This window comes from Artemia sp. Qi Xiang Cuo, chromosome 1 (genome assembly GCF_049724085.1).
Source record: "Artemia sp. Qi Xiang Cuo chromosome 1, ASM4972408v1, whole genome shotgun sequence".
Taxonomy (NCBI): domain Eukaryota; kingdom Metazoa; phylum Arthropoda; class Branchiopoda; order Anostraca; family Artemiidae; genus Artemia; species Artemia sp. Qi Xiang Cuo.
The window spans coordinates 28,896,956-28,919,907 of NC_142794.1; the positions used below are offsets into that span (position 1 = coordinate 28,896,956).

Consider the following 22,952-nt stretch of genomic DNA (forward strand, 5'->3'; position numbering starts at 1 on the left):
TCCAGAAGCTGGTATTTTTTCCAGAAGCTCATTTCCTCCCAGCAAGCATAAAATGACAGAGCTGAACAATAAAGGAACGTTTACCACGAGGTAAAATGCCAGCAGCCCAAGAAGAAGTACAGTTATGTCAGAGGCAACGCTATAGCGTTGCCTATAGTAAAGGCCATAAGGTTTTATTGCTTTATTATCAATTATTATTCGTGAAATGAGGAGAGCAATGGTATTGAGTGAAGCTCAAGTCCGAAGACGCCAGAAGCTGCGAGGCTATATCCTAAAGGTAAAATTGTGCATCAACTGGGCAGCACCAGAAACCAAAGCAGATCTAAAGGATCTTTCCGAAAAGAAAGTGCTTGAAGTGTAAGCTCAAAGGAAAGGCTTCAAAGAAGCCAAAGGTTGGAGTACAAAAGATGAAAGGCAGATCGATCAGAGTCCTAGATATTTTGCTTTTGGTGAATTTCCTAGTAGAAAAAAAAGCTTTATTTTGTGATTAAGAAATAATACAGAATTAATATGCTATGGTGAATTCTCTGTAAAGAAGTAGCAAGAGATGTATTTTTTCATGACAAGTTGAGATACTACTACTACTACTAACAACTCACCGCAGCACCAAACCGCCTGAGACCAATACAGCTAGGCACGCTCCTCCTCCACCTCAATCTATTCAAAGCCTCCTTTTACACCGACCCACGAAGTTCCTATTTCCTCTAAATCCTTCTTTATGACGTCCTCCCACCCCAGACGAGGACGACCTGCTTTCCGTTTAGCCCTTGACGGTTGGCCGAAAAGAACATTCTTCGGCAATCTGTCATTCTTCATCCGTACAACGTGCCCTAGCCACCTCAACCTTTGTATAGCCTATTGTTTGAAATACGGTCAGTCAGAACAATCCAGGTACCCAGAACAATCCTTAAGCACTTTCTCTGGAAAACATCTAGAAAATCTTCATCCGCTTTTTGGAGTGTCCATGCTTCAGAGCCATATTGGACCACTGTCATCACTGTAGCTTCTAAAATACTAATCTTGGTTTGCAGACTTATCTTTGTATTCTTCCAAATTTTTTTTAACTGTGAAAAAACACCCTAAGCCTTGGCTATTCTACTTTCAACATCTTCACTGCTCCCTCCATCTTTACTAATAATACTACCAAGGTAAATGAAGCTGCCCACCTGATCAATCTTTTCATTACCCAATGTCCTTTTTCATCTCGCCTTAGTGACTTAGTCTTCTTAACATTTATTTTCAAATCTATTCTAGCACCCGGAACTCGCAAAACTTCTAAAACTTTATTTACTTTGCTCACATTTTCATCTAGGATGCTTAAATCATCAGCGTAATATAAGTTCATGAGATTTTTTTCTTCCCATTTGATTCCGTTGTCTCGCATTACCTTTCCTGTGCTCCTTAAGAAAAAATCCATCAAAATGATCCGTATAAGGGGGAATAGAACACAACCCTGCTTAACTCCTGATTTAATACAAAACCAGCTGCTAACCTCATTTCCTACCTTAACCACAGCAGTGTTGTTCTCCTACATAGCACTAATCACTTGAATGTATTTGTCTGGTATACCAGACAAGGATAAAACCTTTACTAAAACTCTTCTATCAACAGAATCGAACGCTTGCTCATAATCTATAAAACTGAGGACCAAAGGAGTTTGAAAACTCAGGCACTTCTCAATTATTAGCCTAAGAGTGAAAATTTGGTCGACACAATCCTCTACCTTTTCTAACACCGCACTGTTCTTCTCTTAAAACTTTGTCTACGGCATCTCTCAGTCCAAAAAGTATCATATTACTAAGTAATTTACTACCAACAGAGACCAGACTAATGCCTCGATAATTACCACACTCACTTCTATCACCTTTCTTATGAAGTGGCTTAATTAAGGTTGATATACCTGAGGAAGATCTGAATTTAGTACCGTCAACCGGGGTGAGATTGATAATCAGGGGTGACATTGACAGAACCATGGAAAAATGTTTCTTTTGACTTTTAACGACAAGCGGTGTGACGAAAAAATCTGATAAAATTCTAGATGGTTCTTTAGATTATCTTCGTCAGTCAGTGTACAAATGGCGTCCATCGAGTAAAGAGAGTCTGTTTCTTAACTGGTTGTGTAAAATAAGTACTTTTCAGTACGTTTAGGGGTACTGAAAATTTGTCTGACCACGAAAGAACAGGTGACTGCTTTTTTGTCGTGTGGCATTAGTAGGCTTGTAAATATGATCAGAAAGCCCCCCAGTAAGTATTTAGGTATTTACCTTAAAACGGAAGGAGATTGGTGAGTTGTCAAAATCACCCCTTGGAAAAGGGTATTTTGGGGGTGACTTTGAGAGTTATCAAAATGAAACGCGGAAGGTTCTAACAGAATATAAGACGCGCTATCCAAATGAGTCAGCAGTTTTCAAAGAGCACTTTTAAGAACCTAATCGTTCGACTATGGAATGAGATGGGGGAAACATCTGCAGAGACTATAAAAAACAGATTCAAGGTTGTTCAGTATTTCCCATAAACACAGATGCCATCATTGCTAAAATACCTAGAGAAGTCTCAACTACAAGCAACGCTGTCGAAACTGTCGGACAAGCAGTTAAAGAGATGCTTGCGCTAAGGGAAAGATGATATCATTCCACAGCGTCGGCGTCGAAGATTGAAAATTACACCAGAAAAAAGCATCTCGTTTGAAGACGTTACAAATGTCACAGCCAAGAGGAGCGAAAAAAAGAAAGGGAAGCAGACGACTATTGCCAGACAGCGGTGGTTCTGACTCGGATGATATTGTTCTTGACGTAAATTAAAGTGCCAGAAATAAGAAGTCGAAGAGTTTGAAGAGAAAATCCCCACCGTTTGTTCAATATGATGTCAGTTCTGACAGTTAACCAGAGGACCCACAGTTTGACGATAGTTCGGACTCTGATATCAGAATGAAACCTACAGAAGACCCTGGCAGACAGGTGTCAGGCTACGGTGGGGGACTATGTTGTGATCAATTTGGCTGGAAAGAAGTCCATATTACAATACGTAGCTAGAGTTCACAGACAATTTGATCTAAGCGAGATGAAAATAAAAACGCTGGAATCGACATCGAGCTGGAAATTACATTTCTAAAGCATGTGGCTTCTTCGAGCTACAAGTTCGTGCTGACAGAAGAAACAAGCTCTGTCTACACAAGCCAGGTAGCAATGGTGCTGCTAAAGCCTTCTGAGGTCGGTGGCACCTCGAGAGTCTCTAAGAAGTTGGTTTTGGGGGTAGATGGGTCCGGTTTTATGATCCCCTAGGGTTATTCTTTTACTGAAGCAACTGGTTTGATCAGTTTTGAAGGCTGTGTTTTTAGTTTTTTCCATGATTTTTGTAATAACTGATGTTTTTATCGCTTTTGATACATTTGATACCAATGAACGAATTTTATCGCAAATCTGACGGTCTTAAAGCTGATGTGTCAAAGTAACCCCACAGCCGGGTGACTTTGATAATCGACATTACCGTTAAAAATGAAGTAGTTGCGTCAGAGATGCAATATTAAGCGTCTCAGGCTGCCACCTCGTAGCAAGTCGCACTTTTTGCGCTAGTTCCAAATTTTTTTGACCTAGAGGGCTAATTCCTAGAGGGCTTTAAAGTTGAAAACCATGTAAAAGTCACCCCGGTTGACGATATTTCAACATTACCTTTCTTCCCTCAAGTAAATAAGGTGCCCATTTATGCTTAATATAGTCAAAAACCTTAGCGTTAGTGTTTTTGAAATAACTAGGTTAAATATTTCGTAGCAATAAAATACATTTTGTCCATTTGTTACTCGTCTAGAATCAAGTAGTCACGCGAGAAGTGAAGTTTCGTTAATGCTAATGAAATAAAACAAAATAGAAAAAAAATATAATAGATCAGAAAGAAATTTAGGCTATATATTTAAACGTTAGGGGGGGGGGGATTAGGGTAAAGCATAGCATATATTAAATACGTAACCTAACCTAACATAACCAAACCTAACCTATGTACCTTTTTTGCCCCTTCAACCCCAAAATCCTAAATCTTTGTCACAGAGTGAGCAACACCTCAAAGGCAGAGAAAACCTGTTTTTCAATTAGCGTCGCGGTCTTTCTCTCGTGACTACTGGATTCTAGACAAGTACCATCCGTTCTGCCTCGTTTGGAATAGCTCCCTCTCCCTACACTGATGTCAAATCTTGTAATAAATAAATCATGTCATGCATGGGAGGATGCCACCCCAATCACCCCCCCCCCCAAGCCTACTGGGATATAGTTTTTCCCTTATTTTCGACGTAGCACCTTAATTTAGGTATTCTTTTTTCATAAATAAACGTTCAAATGGTGACAAATACATTTATTTAGACAGTGAAAACAGGTACAAAAGCCTAGATATTTCCATCACATATACAGCAACCGTCAACAGCTGTATATGTGATCAAAATATCTAGACTTCTGTACCTGTTTTCACTGTATAAATAAATGGATTTATCCCCAGTTGAACGTTTATTAGATTTTCCCTTTAAAACACTCAGATTAAAACATAAAAGTGGGATAGATTTGACTGATAAATTAAAATGGTTTACCATACATCCAATTATTTAATGCATTAAGCGAAGGCACCTTATATTCTAATTACAAAATGTGCAGCAACTTCTACTTGTTTAAGTTTTAATTATTTGTTGACAGAAATTTGTTTATACAGTATAATATTAAAAACAAAGCACTTTCTAAGATCAGAACTTTTTTTTGTTCTAAAATTCCCATCTATTTAGTATTCAGCTTCTTTCAAATAGTTTGACTATCTTTTTCATCATTGTATCCAATTATAACTCATTTCTAACAAAATCTTTACAATGAGGATATGAATTCTTATCTACAGCCAGAAACAATTTTGCGTCAAACCTAGACGTTTTGCTAGAAATTGCGCCCCACTTAAAGGAAAGATCTGTTTGACATCATGGGGGCCATAAACAAGAGATATTTAATTATAGTTAGAGCCAACTTACCACCACCACGAATGCAGAAATCCAGGAGGTTCTCCTAATGTGATGTTTTTTTCCCAACGAATCTGGAAATACAAATGATAAGAAGATAGTTTTTACGGATACGTAGTAGCTTTACAGCTGAAAAATTATAAGAGCAAAACCACAATTTGAAGTTAAAGTGAAGAAGAAAAATGAATCTGCAAATTCGAGTCAACTGAAAAGGGGTTATCTGGTAATATGCGGATGTCACTCGTTTATTCAGCATATTTGTGATAACACCAAGGCAACAAAATTCCTGGGCTATACTTAACAGATACTCAACATGTGGTTGAATTAAGTTTGTTTTTGTTAGTGGACTTTACAAATTAAGTTCTTAAACTCAACAACACAACTTGGAATGGAATAGTAAGGCAGCTTTTAGACATTCAGCGAATTTTTATTAGAAATTCAACATTAATAGTGATCAATTCAGTTTGTCTTACCAATAATACAATATCAAATTAACTGTAAAAAAAACAAATCACGTGCAATATGCCTTCAAAGTATTACTTTTTTTCTTTTTTTAATAAAAGAAAATGGTAAACAAATCAAGGGATGTCAGAAAAAAGGTCATTAATAATGTATTAATTCCAATGTTTGTGAATGTGCTAATTTAGAGATAATTCAGAGATCAAATGTATCTAAAAAACAAGAGGTATAGTCATTATTTAAAATTTTATATTCAATCCTCCCCAGCCTCCTGTTTAGTATCTATATGGATTAAGTCTTCCTTTTTACAGTCACAATCTCTCTGCAATAAGGTGGGATCTACCCCTGCCTCAGCGTCCATTCTTATATCCTTTAGATGAATGAAGATTGGGATAAATTCCTACTCTCAAGAATTGTCTAAAAACAACATCTCATAAAAAAGGAAAACCAGGGCCTTAAAATACTTCCAAGGCTTATTGCATTCCCCATGCAGAGAATAATCAACCAGCCCCCCCCCCACCCCAGTCCCCTCTTGAGTCAGTATATAACCATAAACCACTGTAAATAAATTAAAGTAGTCTGGAATTAATCAACTCATTCCTGGTCACAGAGCCTTATGTGATGATTTGCCACAAATTATAAACAGGCCTACTTAGGGACAGAATGCACCATCCTGCAGCTGTATCCTCCAAAACAGGGAGATTTAAACAAGATTTTTAATAGTTTTAACTGTTTGGCTATTTCGGAATTACTGCTAATTAGTATTTTAGTTCATTTCAAACATTATTTATCATTATTTTTAAACAGAATTGCAAAAATGACACTTTGTTATTACTTAAAAATGACACTAGAGCTCAAAATTTGTTTTTCTACTGAGCCCTCTCCCTAATCTTCTATAATGAGAGTTTTATATAATCACCCATTTATAAAAGAAATAGAATACAGAAACATCCATCCATAGCCATTCTTCTCAAGAAAATACTGAATTTAATATTCTTAGATACAGGAATGATAACTCTGTTCTGGAGTGGTTTCAATTATTTTTTCATGTTCCACTTTTAAGAACTTTGGTTGCTACTGACATAGGTTGCTCTTCGCAGCATTTGATTCGAATTCACAGCATAACAACCTATTAATCCTACTAAGTCTGACAACAATTAATTAGCCCATATTACCCCTTTGTATACCCTGTATATGGGATATTTAGCAACCGTTTCTGGAAATAATTCCAGACACTCCCTGCCCTCCCCCATTAAAAATTTCTACTTCTGTGTAAGTAACAACAACAACAACAGTAGCAATCATGTTAGGAAAAATAGGAATAAACAATATTTATAGTAATAAAAACAGTAATCAATATATATTCCAGGACTGTGAAGTCCCTCAAAACAAGAGTCTAAATGTTCTGTCAGGACATCTAATAATTTCTCTCCCAGATCATTTAAATTTATACTGTCAGACTTAACTGCAAGCAACTCCAATTTATACAAAAAATAAACAAATAAAAAAAAAGGGGAAAAAGACAGACAGAGCCGAAGACAGACAGAGCCAAAGACAGAGTAGTGAAATTTGGTGGACAGAGGTCTGACAATTTTGCAGGGTTGTCCCTAGAGGTCAGGATCCAAGGAACAAAAGCGAATTTTGCTTCACAAAGAAAGGTAGAGGGTTCTTATGATCAGTCTTGAGAGATAATAGATATGATGTAATTAATTTTATAGCTCTGGATATAATTACAGCTCTTTATATAGGACGATTGTTCTCCCTGAAAAGAGCCAAAGCAACCTGTTTTGGGAAGTCAAAGCCAAAATGCATTATTCGTGTGTGTTTGTCCACCCTATCCCCATTTGCTTTCTCTACTTGAAATGGCAAAAGGTGTCTAATATTTCCTGAAGGTTGAACCTGTGTGTATTTATCAAGATAATAATAATAGTGACAATAAGAATAACAAACAATTAATAATAAGAGTAATAAACAAGACAAGTTTTTCTCTGTCATTGTTGAGTTTTATCACAGGTTTTCACATTATGAACTTTTAATTGCTATTTCATTTGATTTATACTGTAAGAAAATTCAATATTCATGTTTTGTAGCTAATGCAGGAAATTTTGAACAAAAAAACTTACCTCAGACAGGAATGTTTGAGCTGCTTTCTGGGCACCAACATGCAACAGGTACTCATATACATATAATGCTAATCTATAAGAAAAAAAAAAACAATCAATAAAACATAGTAAAATAATGTGGTAATATAAATATAAATCATAGGCAGCGCAATAGCGCTCCTATTAAAAGAGTTGTCATAGAAACTTCGAAAAGGGCTCATTTCATTGGAAATTGGAGTGGCGTGTGCCCTTTTTAATAGTTGAAAGTAATTGGAAGGCAACTAACACCCCTTCCACGCCACCATTTCCCAAAACACATCCAATCAAAATTTTGAGATAGCCATTTTGTTCAGCGTAGTTGATTTCAAGATATAAATTATGTTTCTGAGGAGGATATTCCCCCACAGCCCTTAGGGCAAGGATTGTAAGTTATACCCTGGGGCCATATAAGATTTTTATAGAAAGTGTTGTTGTAGAAACTTCAAAAAAGGCTCATTCGATTAGAAATACATAGGGCTAGTGCCCTTTTTAATAGTCGAAAGTGATTGAAGGGCAACTAACCCCCCTCTCAAGTCCACCATTTCCCCAAACAAATCCAATCAAAATTTTAAGATAGGTATTTTGTTCAATGTAGTTGAAAATTCTGGAAATTATGTCCGGGAGGATGACAAACCCCTCAGGGGAAGGGTTGTAAGTTATGCCCTGGGGGCTTATAAGGTTTTTATAGTAAATTTTTTCGTAGAAACTTCAAAAAGGGTTAATTCGATTGGAAATTTAAAGGGCTAGTGGCTTTTTAATAGTTCAAAGTGATTGGAGGGCAACTATCCCCCCTCACACCCACCATTTCCCCAAGCGCATTCAATCAAAATTTTGAGATAGACATTTTGTTCAGCATACTTGAAGGTCTAGAAATTATGTCTTCGAGGACGACACTCCCCCTACAGCCCTCAGGGCAAGAGTTGTAAGTTATGCCCAGGGGTATATAAGGATTTTATAGAAAGCATTGTCATAAAAACTTCAAAAAGGGCTCAATCGAAAAAGGGCTTGCGCCCTTTTTAATAGTTGAAAGTAATTGGAGGGCAACTAACCCCCCTGCCATGCCCACCATTTCCCCAAACACATCCAGTCAAAATTTTGAAATAGCCATTTTTGTTCAACATAGATAAAAATTCTGGAAATTCAGTTTTTGAGGGTGACAACCCCCCTCCCAGCCTTCAAGGCAATAGTTGTAACGTATGCCCTGGGGGTATATAAGGCTTTTTATAGAAACTTCAAAAAAGGCTCATTCAATTGGAAATTGAAAGGGCTAGTGCTCTCTTTAATAGGCTAGTCAAAACTGATTGGCGGGAAACTAAACCCCCACTCACGCCCACCATTTCCCCAAACACATTCAATCAAAATTTCGAGACAGCCATTTTTTAAACATAGTTGAAAGTTCTTGATATTAAGTCTTTGAGGATGATAGCCCCGCCCCACCCCCCCCCCTGAGGGCAAGGGTTGTAAGTTATGTCCTGGGGGCATATATGGTTTTTAAAGAGAGCTTTGTGATAGGAACTTTTTAATTAGTCAAAAGTGATTGGACAAAAACTGACACCCCTACCATGCCCACCATTTCCCCAAAAACCTCCAATAAAAATTTTGAGATATCTATTTTGTTCAACATAGTTGAGAAGTCCGGAAATTATGTCTTTGATGATGACACTCCCCGCACAGCCCTCAGCGCAAGGGTTGTAAGTTATGCCATGGGGGCATATAAGGTTTTATAGAAAGCATGGTTGTAGAAACTTCAAAAAGGGTTCATTCAATTGGAAATTGAAAGCGCTAGTGCCCTATTTAATAGTCAAAGGTGATTAGAGGGCAACTAATGCCCTTCTCACGCCCACCATTTCCTCAAACACACCCAATCAAAATTTCGAGATAGACATTGTGTTCAACATAGTTGAAAGTTTTGGAAATTAGGTCTTTGCCAGCGTTGTTGTAAAAACTTCAAAAAGGACTCATTCAATTGGGAATTGAGAGGGTTAGTGTCCTTATTAATAGTCAAAAGTGATCAGAGAGCAAATGTCCATCATTACCCATCATTTAACCATCATCATACCCATCATTTCCCCAGACACTTCCGATCAAGATTTTGATATAGCGATTTTGTTGGTAGAAGGGTCCAGAAATTATGTTTTGAGTATGACATGAAAGTGTTGTCATAAAAACTTAAAAAAAGGACTCTTTCGATTGGAAATTGCGAGGGCTATTGCCCTTTTTATTAATCGACAGTGATCGGAGGAATAATCAGCCCCCCCCCCACGCCCATCTTTTCCCCAAACACCTATGATCAACAGTTTAATGTGGCCAGTTTGTTCAACGTAGTTGAAAGGTCTGGAAATTATGTCTTTGAGGATAACAACCCTCCCCTATAGCCCTCAGGACAAGAACATTCAATCAAAATTTTGAGATAGCCATTTTGTTCAAAGTAGTTGAAAGGTCCGGAAATTACATCTTTGAGGATGACACCCCCCCCCACAGCCCTGAGGGTAAGGGCTGTAAGTTATGCCCTGGGGGTATATAAGGCTTTTATTGAAAGCTTTGTCATAGAAACTTGAAAAAGGGCTCATTCGACTGGAAATTCAATGGGCTAGTGCCCTTTTTAATAGTGGGAAGTGATTTGTGGGCAACTAACCCCCCTCTCATGCCTTCTTTTTCCCCAAACACAACCAATCAAAATTTTTAGATAGTCATTTTGTTCAGCGTAGTTGAAAGTCTTTGAGGATGATAACCCCCTCAGAGCCCTTGGGGCAAGGGTTGTAAGCTATGCCCTGGGGGCATACAAGGTTTTTTATAGATAGTGATGTTGTAGCAACTTCAAAAAGGACTCATTCGATTGGAAATCAGAAGGGCTTGTGCCCTCTTTAATAGTCGAAAGTGATTGGAGGATAACTAACACCCCTCTCACACACACCATTACCCTAAACGCATCCAATTAAAATTTTTAGATAGCCGTTTTGTTTGAAGTAGCTAAAAAGTTCAGAAATTATATTTTTGAGATTGGAACTCTCCCCATAGCCCTCAGGCCAATGATTGCAATTTATGGCCTGGGGGAATATAAGGTTTCTTTATATAGAAAGCGTTGTCGTAGAAAATTCAAAAAGGAATCATTTGATTAGAAATCGAAACAGCTAATGCCCTTTTTAATAGCCAAAGGTGATTGGAGGGCAAGTAACCCCCTTTCACGCCCACCATTTCCCCAAACACATCCAATGAAGATTTTGAGATAACTATTTTGTTCAACATAGGTAAAAGGTCCGGAAATTATGTCTTTGAGGATGACAACCCCCTCATAGCCCTCAGGACAAGGGTTGTAAGTCATGCCCTTGGGGCATAGATCCTTTTTTATAGAAAGTTTTGTTGTATAAGCTTCAAAAAGGGCTCGTTTGATTGGAAAATGAGAGGATTAGTGCTTTTTTTATTAGTCAATTGATCAGAGGGCAAATGTCTCCATCCACACCTATCATTTCTCCAAACACTTCCAATCAAAATTTTGATATAGCCATTTTTTTAAGCCCATAAAAAAAGGCCTGGAACTTAAGTCTTTGAGGATAAAATCCCCAGTCCTCAGGGCAAGGGTTGTAAGTTATGCCCTGGGGACATATTGGGTTTTTACAAAAAGTGAGGTTATACAAACTTCGAAGGGGGCTCATTGGATTGGTAATCAGACGCTCTAGTGCTCTTTTTAAGAGTCAAAGTGATCAGAGGGCAGCTACCCTAACCTCCCTACCCACAACTCATATTATCCTGAAATGCATCTAATAAAAAATTTGAGATAGCCATTCTTATCAAAATAGTCTAAATATCATACAAAAAGGCTTTTGGGGTTGAAACAAACACCAGAGATTAGGGGCAAGGGTTGTAAGTTATGCCCAAGGAGTATTAAAGGTTTTTATGGAAGGGACGGTTGTTTAACTTCAGAAGAGGTTCAGTCCTTCTCCATGAAAAAGACTATGTCAATATGAAACAAACAGAAATTAATTTAAAAAAAAACCTTTTGCACAAAATAAGTTTTTGTTTTAAGTAAAGAACTCCATTAAACCAAAAATGAACAAAAATATAATTAAATAATCTACCAAGCATGCAACAACCACAAATCAGTATCAATAGGCTAAATAAATAAAACCCAAAATAAGCAGAAATTAAAATAAATCAAACTCAAAACGAGCAGAAATTTATCTGAGTAGGATTCTAAACCCTATGCCTTCTAAAAGCCAGAATATATTTTGTACCTTACTGAAAAAATTCTTTTAAATGTTTTCACTTTTATAACTTTAAGAAACCAAATTAATTAAGATTTTAAGGCATAAATATCAGCATATGTATATTAAACTGACAATGCACATTTTTTCCCAGTAAATTCATTTGAATTTTTTTCAGTGAGGTACAAATTATATTCTGGCTTTTAGAAAGCATAGGGTTTAAAACCCTCCTCAGATTAATTTCTGCTTGTTTTGAGTTTGACTTATTTGAATTTCTGTTTGTTTTTGGTTTCATTTATTTATTTATAATAATTTGTAGTAGCTTTATGCTTTGTAGATTATTTTATTCTATTTTTGTTCAGTTTTGGTTTAATGGAGTTCTTTACTTCTTTTTTTTTAAATGATGTTGTGCAAAAAGTTTTTTTTTTTTAATAAATAAAAAAGGTGAAACCTAAGATTACTACACCTCTTCACAGAGAAACTATGAATGGATAATCAAACAGTTTGTAGTAATGAACTGTAAGTGAGGAGCAATGAAGCAAAATAGTAACCAAAACTCTAAGAAACCAAGTCTTGATAACAATGGATACATCAAAAGAATCAAATTTTGATGCTCATTCAAAATATATACAATTCATCAAGTTTGATGCTACCCATCAAAAACTACAATCCTGGGAATATTTGCTCAATTTTTTAAAAAGGGGAAAAAACCCAAAATATCCAAAAGATCTTAACTAAAACCACGCCATCAGATCCAGCATATCAGATAACCATACTGTAGAAGTTTTTAAGCTCCTATATACAAAATGTAGAATTTTGCTTCTATTTTTTTTTTTTTTTTTTTGCAAGAAGAAAGATTACAGATGCATGTTTATTTGTTGTTGTTTTTTCCAGGGGTGATTGCATCCAACTAGTTATCCTAGAAGATCAGGAGAGTGTTCTTTTGATTGGAAATCCAATGTTCTAGTGCCCTTTTAAATGACAAAAAATATAGGAGGGCAACCAGACCCCTCCCAAGCCCTGATCAAAATTTTGAGATGGTCATTTTGTTTTGCATAGTCAAAAGATCTAATAACTATGTCTTTGAGGATGACTCAACCCCTCTTCCCCAAAGAGGGGCTGCAAGCTAGAACTTTGCCCTTTGTTTACATACAGTATTGGTTTTTAAAAGCATACAGATATTTTTCAAGGGGTATTTTTCTCGCAGGGGGGAGGGGGTACTTGGCAGGATCGTCCCATGGAGGAATTTTTTGTGGGGGAGGGGAATTTTCCATGGAATGGGAGCCATATTTCCTGGCATTATTGAAAAACGATCAGAAATTAAATAAAAAAACAAACAAGTTTTCAAACTGAAAGTAAAGAACAATGTTGCCCCCTCCTCAATACCTTGCTCATTACACTAATGTTTTTTTTTTTTATAATTTTTAAAAATGATTATTATCCCAACTCAACAGCCCTTGTGTTTAAGTATCTGTTCTTGAAAAGTTTTTACAAGAAGTCCAACTTTAGCATAAAGAGCAAGGTATTGAGGAGGGGGCAACCCCCCTTATATACATAATAATTTCTGTTTGTTTAAGTTTTAATATTGTTCCTTATTTCCAGTTGAAAAAAAAACTTGGTTTTTATTTAATAACTATAAAGAAAGATATTGAGACTAACAAAATATATGCTTTAATTCACAATTATAACAAATAGCATAAAGCCTGGGGCTTTTCCCTTAAAAAAAAACTAAGATCAACAAACAAAATAGAAACCAACACTTAAGTACACTAAGAAATAATAATGCCTATTTTAAAGAGTATTTAAACATCTAGTCTTCTTCCATAAAATAAATCTATGACAGTCCATATTGTTGCATACAGATTCAACCCTCAGGGAGGAGGATGGAGAGCACTTCAATGTCATACATTTTCATATTTGGAGGGAGGGGTCTTTTGGACCCCATCTTGAGGACAAATCCTCCAACTAAATTTCCTTCCTTTTCTTTATTCATATATGGTTATGCAGATTGCACATTTAAACTTAAGACATAGCATTAGCTGAGATTTAAAAAAGGATAATTACATAGCAATGCTGCACCCTTTGTGGTACTGATTAAGCATCTACTTCAATATTAATTACAGGTCAGTTTTGGTTAACAAGACATAAACATCTCAGCAATAAATAAAGAGTTTCACCTTCTTTTTTTTCAGGATCCTAGCATGGGTTCTGAGTGGTTGCCCCATATTGCCCAGCTATGCAGTATAAAGATGTGTCCAAGCCACCTTACCTACATGCATTGGGACAGTGGGCTTTCCCCAAGGATTTGTCTGAAGGACCATTTTATTGCATTTAAGTTAAAAAATTTAATAATCTCAAGACTGGGGATATTTTAAGACTTGTTCCATGAAGTTGGAATTATACTGAGAAAAGACAAGTTTTTTTTATGAGTCTTTGCCATTCACAAAGCTTGCAAATTAGGTAATCTCATGACCCACATTTCAAAAAGCAACTGTCATACCCATCCAGAGTCTCGCTATCCATGTGATGGACCCAAAAACAGGACTTTTTGAACAGTTGTAACATGAATACTCACTACCATACTAAGCCTTTCCCCTGAAATTATATTCCAACAATTCCTCTGGCAAACACCAAGCATGTTCACATTTTGTTCTTAAATATCCATAAGTATGGTTTTTGTTTTGTACATCCTTACCACTATTGAGTTATAAGCCTCAATAGTAGGTTCTCAAAAATTTTTAATTTAAATATATAATTTTATTAAAGTTCAACCCCTTTTTAGGATTCCCTTCCCCTTTTTTGAAAAATATACAAGTTTCATTATGTTATTTTTGTAAGTAAAAAATGAATGAATGATACTTATTTGGAAGTAACATGAAAAGCAGATACATCTATAATGCTATCACAATTTTCTTTTCTTTTAAAGTATTGACAACATTTGCTCTACAAAGGGGTACCCAAAATAAACCAGAATAGTATTGAGGTATTCAGAGCTTCTTTAATGTGCACTTATGCTGTAAGAAATTTAAAGTGCATCTCACTGTCAATTCAATACTGCCTGTGTTGTTGGCCTGCAGTGAGTGTTTTTTCTGGTACAGTGAAATTCTGTTTTCTACTTGGTAAAAATGCTACTGAATCTGTTGCAACATTAAAACTAGGAATAGGATGATTCCATAATTTTTCTCAGTTCCTATTCTAATCCAAACAACAAAAGTACGAAGAACAATAGGGAAATCTTTTTGCAAGACAGTGGAGATAATTTGAATGAATATTTCGGCCCTATGTCCAAGGGCCTCAGCAAGACAAAAATATATGAAAGAAAAAAGACTCACAACAACATGCAACCAATAAAACCAAAAATTAGAAATTTTCAAAGCAGTCCTAGCATCCTTACTTCAGCGAAGTTCAACCAGGACTTCGCTGAAGTAAGGATGCTAGGACTGCTTTGAAAAATTTTTAATTTTTGGTTTTATTGGTTGCATGTTGTTGTGAGTCTTTTTTCTTTCATATATTTTTGTCTTACTGAGGACGGCCCTTGGACGTAGGGCCGAAATATTCATTCAAATTATCTCCACTGTCTTGCAAAAAGATTTCCCTATTGTTCTTTGTACTTTTGTTGTTTGTTATGGAAAGGCAGTGTGGTCTTTGTCGCTATTTTCTATTCTAATCCTAATTCCAACATAAATCCTAATCCAAGGATATTCATATTTTTTATTGCATTGATAGCAATTAAGACTTAAAATAGTCACATCTTTTAATCAAGTGCATACCATAAATATTTATGCAATAGTTAATGATCAATAACTTGCTGTTTCTCAATTTCAGGCTTAAAAATGGCTTAAAAATGGCTCAATAATGAAATAATGGCTCAAAAGTCAATCAGATGCCAGGGAGTTAAGAATCAATTTGATCAGTGCCATAGCAAACATGGCCAAAAAAAATGACAGTAGCCCCTCTTAATGGCTGAATTCTTGGTGTCTGTGTTTTTTTGGCAAACTTACTTGCTTTTTGTGCTGCAATGAGCTGAACCTGCTGGCATTGTTAATGATTTACATAATTTTCTGTATTCAACAACCATAATTCATACCAAGGTTAAATGTCAGAGGGGGCAAGACAACTCATCTCTCAAAGATGAACAATTTTCTAAATAAATCCTTGTGTAGCAAAAATGCAATAAATATACAAAACTTATTACAGAATTGTGAATATTAAGATTATTTGGGAACCTATCCCCAAACATTCCCTGCATATATTTGGTATTAAGTAAATAATTATTGAAAAACAAAATCAAGAATATTAGAATGATCAAATACTATCATTTGTTAATCTCATATATCATGAGGTTTTACAAAAAAAACTCAAAATGAACACATTCACATCAGTAAAACAACAAAAATAATAATGATGATAAAAAAAAATGAAGATTCCCAAGTTTTTTCATAGCATAGCTTTTTAGGTCAGAATTTCTGTAATAATGCTTATAATCTTCTATAGCTGGAAAAAAAAAACCATTTAGCTTATGAATGGTTAATCAGAGACATACAAAGCAGACAGGGAAACTCAGACAATAGGCCTCCTGAATATTGAGATTTTTTTAATTTCTCTGTCAATATCTTATTTTTTCCTAATAATTTGCCATATTTTAAAGCTGTTTCTCCTCCAAAATAAACTCTTGTATACATCTATGGTTGTAGTTATGGATTTTTTATTTATATCAAAACATAAATAACAATCAAGACAACATTGCCTATTCATCATAAATACAAACAACCAAGACAGTGGGACTTAAACCTTAAATGGATATTTCAACCCTATATCCAAGGGCCATCCTCAGCAAAACAACAAATGAAAATATAGAAAAAAACTTGCATTAAAAATATGACTATTCAAAACTATTTTTTTTAAACAGTCCTAGCATTATAATTCAGCTTCAATGGTATTGTCTACTGTTTTTTTTTTTAATATAATTGATTAAATCATTTTTAACTAATTTAGTGCAGTAGTTCTCAAAGTGTGGTACTCATAAAATTTTTAGTGGGTACATGGCCAGCCAACAAAAAAAAAACATCCCTTTAAATCTAGGACTAGCAATTTTATTTATATTTTAGCTATAGTTTACTTAGTAGTAACCAAGAAGTAATTCAGAGGACTGAGAAGGGGTACCCAACCCAAAATGTTTTGTGGGTAAAAAGGAATACAGCATCTAAATAAGTTTGAGAACCAGTGAATTAGTATATAAAGCATTTAGTGAATACTCTGCAAAATCCCTATTTAAAGAAATATTATTATTCACTTTTAGTCTAATTTCAATTGCTTCTCAAACAACATGTTTTATGCCTTAGTTGTGGCTAATGAGGGAGGTTTTGTCAAAAAGCATTTTAAGCTTGGGTTATCAGAAACCTAATTACTTAAAGCAGAATCAAAAGATTCTTCTGAGTTAAACTATACTCAAATCAGTAAAATCAGAATCAAAAGCCTTGCTCAAATTGTGGAAACTATTTTGCTAAGACTTACAATCCAAGACAAGCAGACTGTTAACCTAAACTTGACCAAAAATATTTCTTTCAAAGTTAATTGTTGATTCAGGATGCACTTTTCATGGTTGTGACCATGATTTTTGGAAACAGAGATGAATGGTACTACTCTTTTTTTAGTATGGTATTTAGTTCAGAAGAATGTTAAGGTTTTATCATAGGATAGAAATCAGATTTAAAAAAAGGAATTTAACATTAGATTCTTAGTCAATTTTCTATCCTTATATAATTGCAGCTGCTACAATTTGATTCTAACCTCTTTTCCCAAATCAGGTCAGGCCTGCTAGTCTGTAACTCTGTTTAAGCCCTAGGTTTTTGTATTTGTTGAACCTTTGCTTGAAGACACCAGTAGATAGCTTCCAGATTCCAGATAGCTAAAAGCACTAACAATTTCTCTAAATTTATTTCAGCATTATGGAATGATGGAGATGAACTACTACACCGTTCTGTTTGGTGTTTCAAGAGCTTTGGGTGCACTTGCCTCCCTCATTTGGGACAGAGCTCTTGGTCTCCTCCTTGAGCGCCCTAAGTCAATGTCTACCAACGGACTAATGAAAGTGGTTGAAGCCAAACATTAAAGCTATTCGAAGTACTTACAGGACTGAAAATGGATATTTAGTCAGAACAAATAAGTTGTATTTATCATTGTTTAATATGTGTTCTATGAATCCAGTTCAGTTGCTTGTTAATTTGATGTAATGACCTTGTTCATATGAACATAATAACTGAGTTGTCTCTAATAAAAGATAGTGTTTAAATTGTAGTTATGCCATATATTTTATAATTGGTTTTATAGGGAGCTGGTTCACGGTTTATGAGATTGTTGATATTATTCAACCAAAGGTATAGGTCAAAGACTGTCAGATAGATTAGATGGGGAGAGTAGACATAATTCAAGCAATGCTCAATATCTTGATTTATTTCAAGTTGAACTAGAGAACCAATCAAATTTTGAAGGAGGTACTGCTTGGAGCCAATCAGAAATTTATTTTCTGATTATTTTGGGTTTAGGCTGGAGCTGCTTAGCACTAGCTGGGATTGCCAGACTACAATCTTGATAAAGTTTTTTCTTCAACATTTCAGCTTGAGCAGAACATCATTATAGTAAAGCCTAACTAGATACAATTATTCTTTTCATGACACTTTAAGGGTTACTACTTTAACTGTAATCTTAAGGGAAATCTTTAAGGGTTACTACTTGCATTGGTAGCACTGGAGCATCCTCTTTCTTTTTTTGTTGCTAACAGTACACTGAAACATTTTAGTGAGTTTTTTAGGGCCTTATTTAAAGGCTAATTTTTATATCTAATTAGGTTTAACTTTACATTATAGTCTAAAAACTATAGACAAGATAGCCTAATAAATTACCCTTTGGCACCCTATTAAGGACTCAAAATAGAATTTGCCACAGAAGTGATTATTGAATTTGGGAAGAGTTGTATCAATTTAGAAAAAAAAGGCATCAAGTGATGTATCCACTTACTTCCTGGCTAACTCTCATGAATATATGTAATCCTGTTTGGTCAATTATCTAGGGCTAAACAGAAGGCAGGTCATCTGCAGTTGGGGTGGGAAGATGACATAAAGAAAGATTTAAAGAAGATAGGAACTTCTAGGGAGGATGTAAAGAGGATAGCTTTAAATAAATTGGGATGGAGGAGCATGCATAGCTATGTTGGCCTGGGGTGGCTTGGTGCTGTGGTGAATAGTTAGTAGAAGTAATAGAACTTTAAAATTCAGATAAAATTGGAAGCAAACATATAGCAATAGCAATAGAAATTGTTTGGATATTATAAAGTATAACTTATAACTAGCTTTAGTATAATTAACTTTATTATAGTTAGGGCTATACATTGCTCTGTATAAAGGGAGAGGTAGAATTTGCTGAACTCGCAAATTTAGATGCAAGATAAGTATTTTAGATGGTATTTAGGTACTTTTCATGATTTTATAGTGCTTCCTTATGAAAAGTAGCATCCCTTAAAGATTTGATAAAACTTTAGGGCTTGATAACTTCTGAAGAAAACATGTTAATTTAATGCATTTCTGATAATAGAAACACTCTCCCATCCTTATTGTCCTAGGATATATAAAAACTAGAAGAAAGCAGGAAACAATAAAGTTCTTGCCTTTTTTCTATTGTTATCAGCATTTGGAAAGAGCATGAAAAAAGGGATTAAATGGTGTAATGTTGATTTTTCTTAGCATATGTTCTTCAGAAGTACTGCCCACCTGCAACTTTACCCTGTCTATGAGGTTTTGTATTAACTTCAAAATCCTGTGTAGAAGATTGGGCAGTAAAATTCTACTTTAGCTACTTTTGGCTATCTTGGAAAGGGGTTAGGCTAGAAAAATAAAACTTTCAGGGATAGGTCATAAGGCTAAAGTAAGTCATGGGAAAGTATTTTGAAGTACCTACCTCCACTCCTTCTCCCTCTAGAGGGTCCTGAACTTTCCCTACATGACAGGTCTATATACATATTGAAATTTTGACAAAACAACATTTTACCTTAAATTTCAGTTTCTTTCTCTCTGGCTTTAAACCTGAAAATGCATTTGAGGCTTTAAACCTCAAATTTCAGTTATTTGAGCAGAATTTTAAGCCATATTGATGTTTTTTTTTTCAAAATTTAGGAAATGTATCTGCATATCTTTAAAACCTTAGGCCTATAAATTGGGATTGAGCAAAGTTGTGAAGCTGAAAACAATTTTGTTGTACTTTATTTAAGCAGAAAATCTATTTTGCAAGGTTTCACTTTTATAATACACAGATTTTTAAAGGTCCAGACCCTCAAGAGGGAGGTGTGGAAGTGGGTACTTCAAAATACCCTCCTATGACATAATTTAGCATGTAGACATATCCCTGAAAGTTTCCTATTCCTAACCCAATCCCTTTCCAAGATAGCTAATGTAGAATCTTACCAATTGGGCAGTAGGCCTAGCCTATTTTTCCCAAATTATACTCATGCTAAAGATTTGAATTTGTGACTAGTTTAAATGCTATTATTAACTATCCATGTAGCCTATGTAAAATAGGCTAGATAGCCTTGTACACAAATGGGTAAAATCTTTAAAATAATGACAGACTAGGATACTTATAAGCTTAAATAGTGGACAAATCTAATAGCCTAGTGAAAAATTGAATTTGTATTTGGGATAGCCTAGGCTAATAGAATTTTTATCATGATTTAACTGTCAGCATGGTTATTAGGTGTTTGACTACTTTGTCCTATCCTAATTGTGGGAAAAGGTTTTCCCTTGTCTAGCCTAAGCCACTTTTGAAAGAAAAGATATGTAGCCTAGCCCTAGAGCCTGGATGAAGTAACATTTTTCCTAATTTTTCCAATTCATTGCTAAAGAGGCATGGTAATTTAGTCTAGTTCTTATTTACAGTTAAGTATATAGCATAAGCCTAATCTATGCAGTTGAGCTAAGAGATTGCTAATCATGTATAGGTCTACCTTGTAAATTGTGCTAGAAGTGGTAATAATTTCGCAATTAATTAACAGTAGATTCAGATTCAAATAGTATATATATTCATAATAATTATAAATTAACAAAATAAGAAAGATTTAAATTACTTTTCTCTAGCTTGGGCGTCTGATGGGACTGTGCTTCCTTTTCCTTTTGTGTACATTATCTATAGAGTTATATGTTACTGTCATCACATAGAAATAAATTGCTAATTTCTGTAACATGTCTTAGACTTGTTCAGGCACATAATGTTTACAATTTTACAAGCACAAAACACCATCAACAGGACGCCATGATAATTTCTTGTTTAAAAGGCTGGCGATAATGGAGAGCGCTAGTGTAGCAAATCGATTTTCATTAAAAACAGCTAATAGCTAGCGCTTAAGAAAAAATAAATCCAAAATTAAATAGAAATCATCAATAATCGTAAAAACATGAGTCTGTGGCCTATCTATGGAAGGAGAGAGGCATTTGCAACAGACTTATTAACCTTGGTGTTTTTTTTCTAGCTTAAGATTGCTTAGAATGAATTGAAAATATCCGATAGAGCCTTTTTAGTGAAAGGCAGTTTAGTGGGTCATGTCGAACATATAGGTCTTAGTCTTATACTTTAGTTCGACAAAGTTCTGACGACTGTAACGCAAAGAGGGAGTATTGGTTGATTACCATTTAGGTCAAAAGTTAGGATCCCGTTGAGAAATTTAAAACTTTCACTATGGTTTTCCATTAGCTCAAATCTCTGCTTTAGTGGGGAAATAGCAGTGTCTAGCACGACAAAGAAGAAATTGACTGTAAATGAATGTTCTCCAGAATTTACAATTTAATCTTCCCCTTCATAAGAAAATTGTTTTTTATTTTCCTTCGGCGGACTGTGGACTCTTTTTCAAACTCAGGAACAATACTGGTTTTTTCTGCAAGTTCTTCAGCATCGGTGATCACGTTGTTTACTCCCTCATCAGAACTCATCTTGGTTAGAAATAATTGCACACTTTTTACTAGATCCATCGGACATTGCAAATCATTTGTGACTTTTTACAACGACTTGCTCATCATATTTGTTTTGTGTAGAATCTCGTGTCATGCTACTAAACAACACAGAAACTTCAAGCTTTGTAGTTTCTTAGCAAGCTCCAAGGCGCAGTTCTACCAAATGCATCGAGTTTCTGGTCTTGAGAAGCTTTATACAAGGCATCATATACTTTTTTAATATGGTACCTCAAAGGCAAAAAGGCCTCAATTCTACTTTCCCACCGTGTGTTAGAGAGTGGTTTTGCTGTAAGACTTGAAACGTTATTAGGCAAAATAGTCCATCTCTCAGTAGAAATTAAAAACAAATTGAAGATTTCTTGAATTATGCTGAAACAGTTTACTGCAGCATTGCAATAGAGAGAAGCATTGTCAATTATAAGTTTCAATGAGTGGTTCCATATGATACATAAAAAGCACGAGGATTTAAATCACAGATCCTCTTCTGAACTCCAAAATACTTTCCTTTCATTGCAGAACCATTATCGTATACCTGACCTCTCATGTTATTTATATGAATGTCTCGTGTTTGCAACTCTTTTAGTAATACTTCTTCAAGACAGTCATCAGAATAATTAGCAATAGGAACAAAGCCTAAAAATGTTCTTTAATGAACACATCCTCATCCGCTGCAATTTTGACGAATCTTACCACCAGTGTCGTTTTCTCTGTGTGGCTGACGTCGGGAGTACAGTCTAATATTAAAAAAAAAATAAAAATTTCATGCTGCAGCTGCTCTAAAATTTGGTCTTGGATTTTTTTCGAAAGGAAATAAATAAATTAATTCTGTATATTTTTGCTCAAATAGTGAATATTTTTTTCTTTTGAAGTAATCCTTCTGAAATTTTCGGACTTTGCAACGAACTTTAAAAAATTCTACGAGCTTTAAAAAATTCCAGTGCAAATTATGTTCTGGCCTTGGGAAGCCATAGCCCAACTTATGTTAATGGCATTTTGAGCCCAACTTATGTTAATTTCTGCTGGTTTTGAGCTTCACTCGGTTATTTATTGTAATTTCTGTTCGTTTTGGGTTTCATTTATTTATCATTGCTGATTTGCGGTAGTTTCACGCTTCGTAGATTATTTGATTTTATTTTTGCTCATTTTTTGTTTAATGGGGTTCTTTACTTTTCTT

At 35.1% G+C, this 22,952-nt stretch overlaps 1 protein-coding gene across 3 annotated transcripts in view; it reads right to left on the reverse strand.

Moving 5' to 3' along the window:
* Ssdp (Sequence-specific single-stranded DNA-binding protein) overlaps positions 1 to 21,084 on the reverse strand; it is a 65,786-nt gene extending 44,702 nt beyond the window's left edge. For all 3 annotated transcript variants that reach the window (XM_089097701.1, XM_089097732.1, XM_089097654.1), the window contains exons 1-3: positions 20,899 to 21,084; positions 7,564 to 7,636; positions 4,994 to 5,055 (exon numbers count right to left, since the gene is read on the reverse strand). In XM_089097701.1, coding sequence (XP_088953827.1) covers positions 4,994 to 5,055; positions 7,564 to 7,636; positions 20,899 to 20,954 — 191 coding nt within the window. In that variant the 5' untranslated portion in view covers positions 20,955 to 21,084. The remainder of the gene's footprint in view (positions 1 to 4,993; positions 5,056 to 7,563; positions 7,637 to 20,898) is intronic.
* Between the last annotated feature and the right edge of the window lie 1,868 nt (positions 21,085 to 22,952).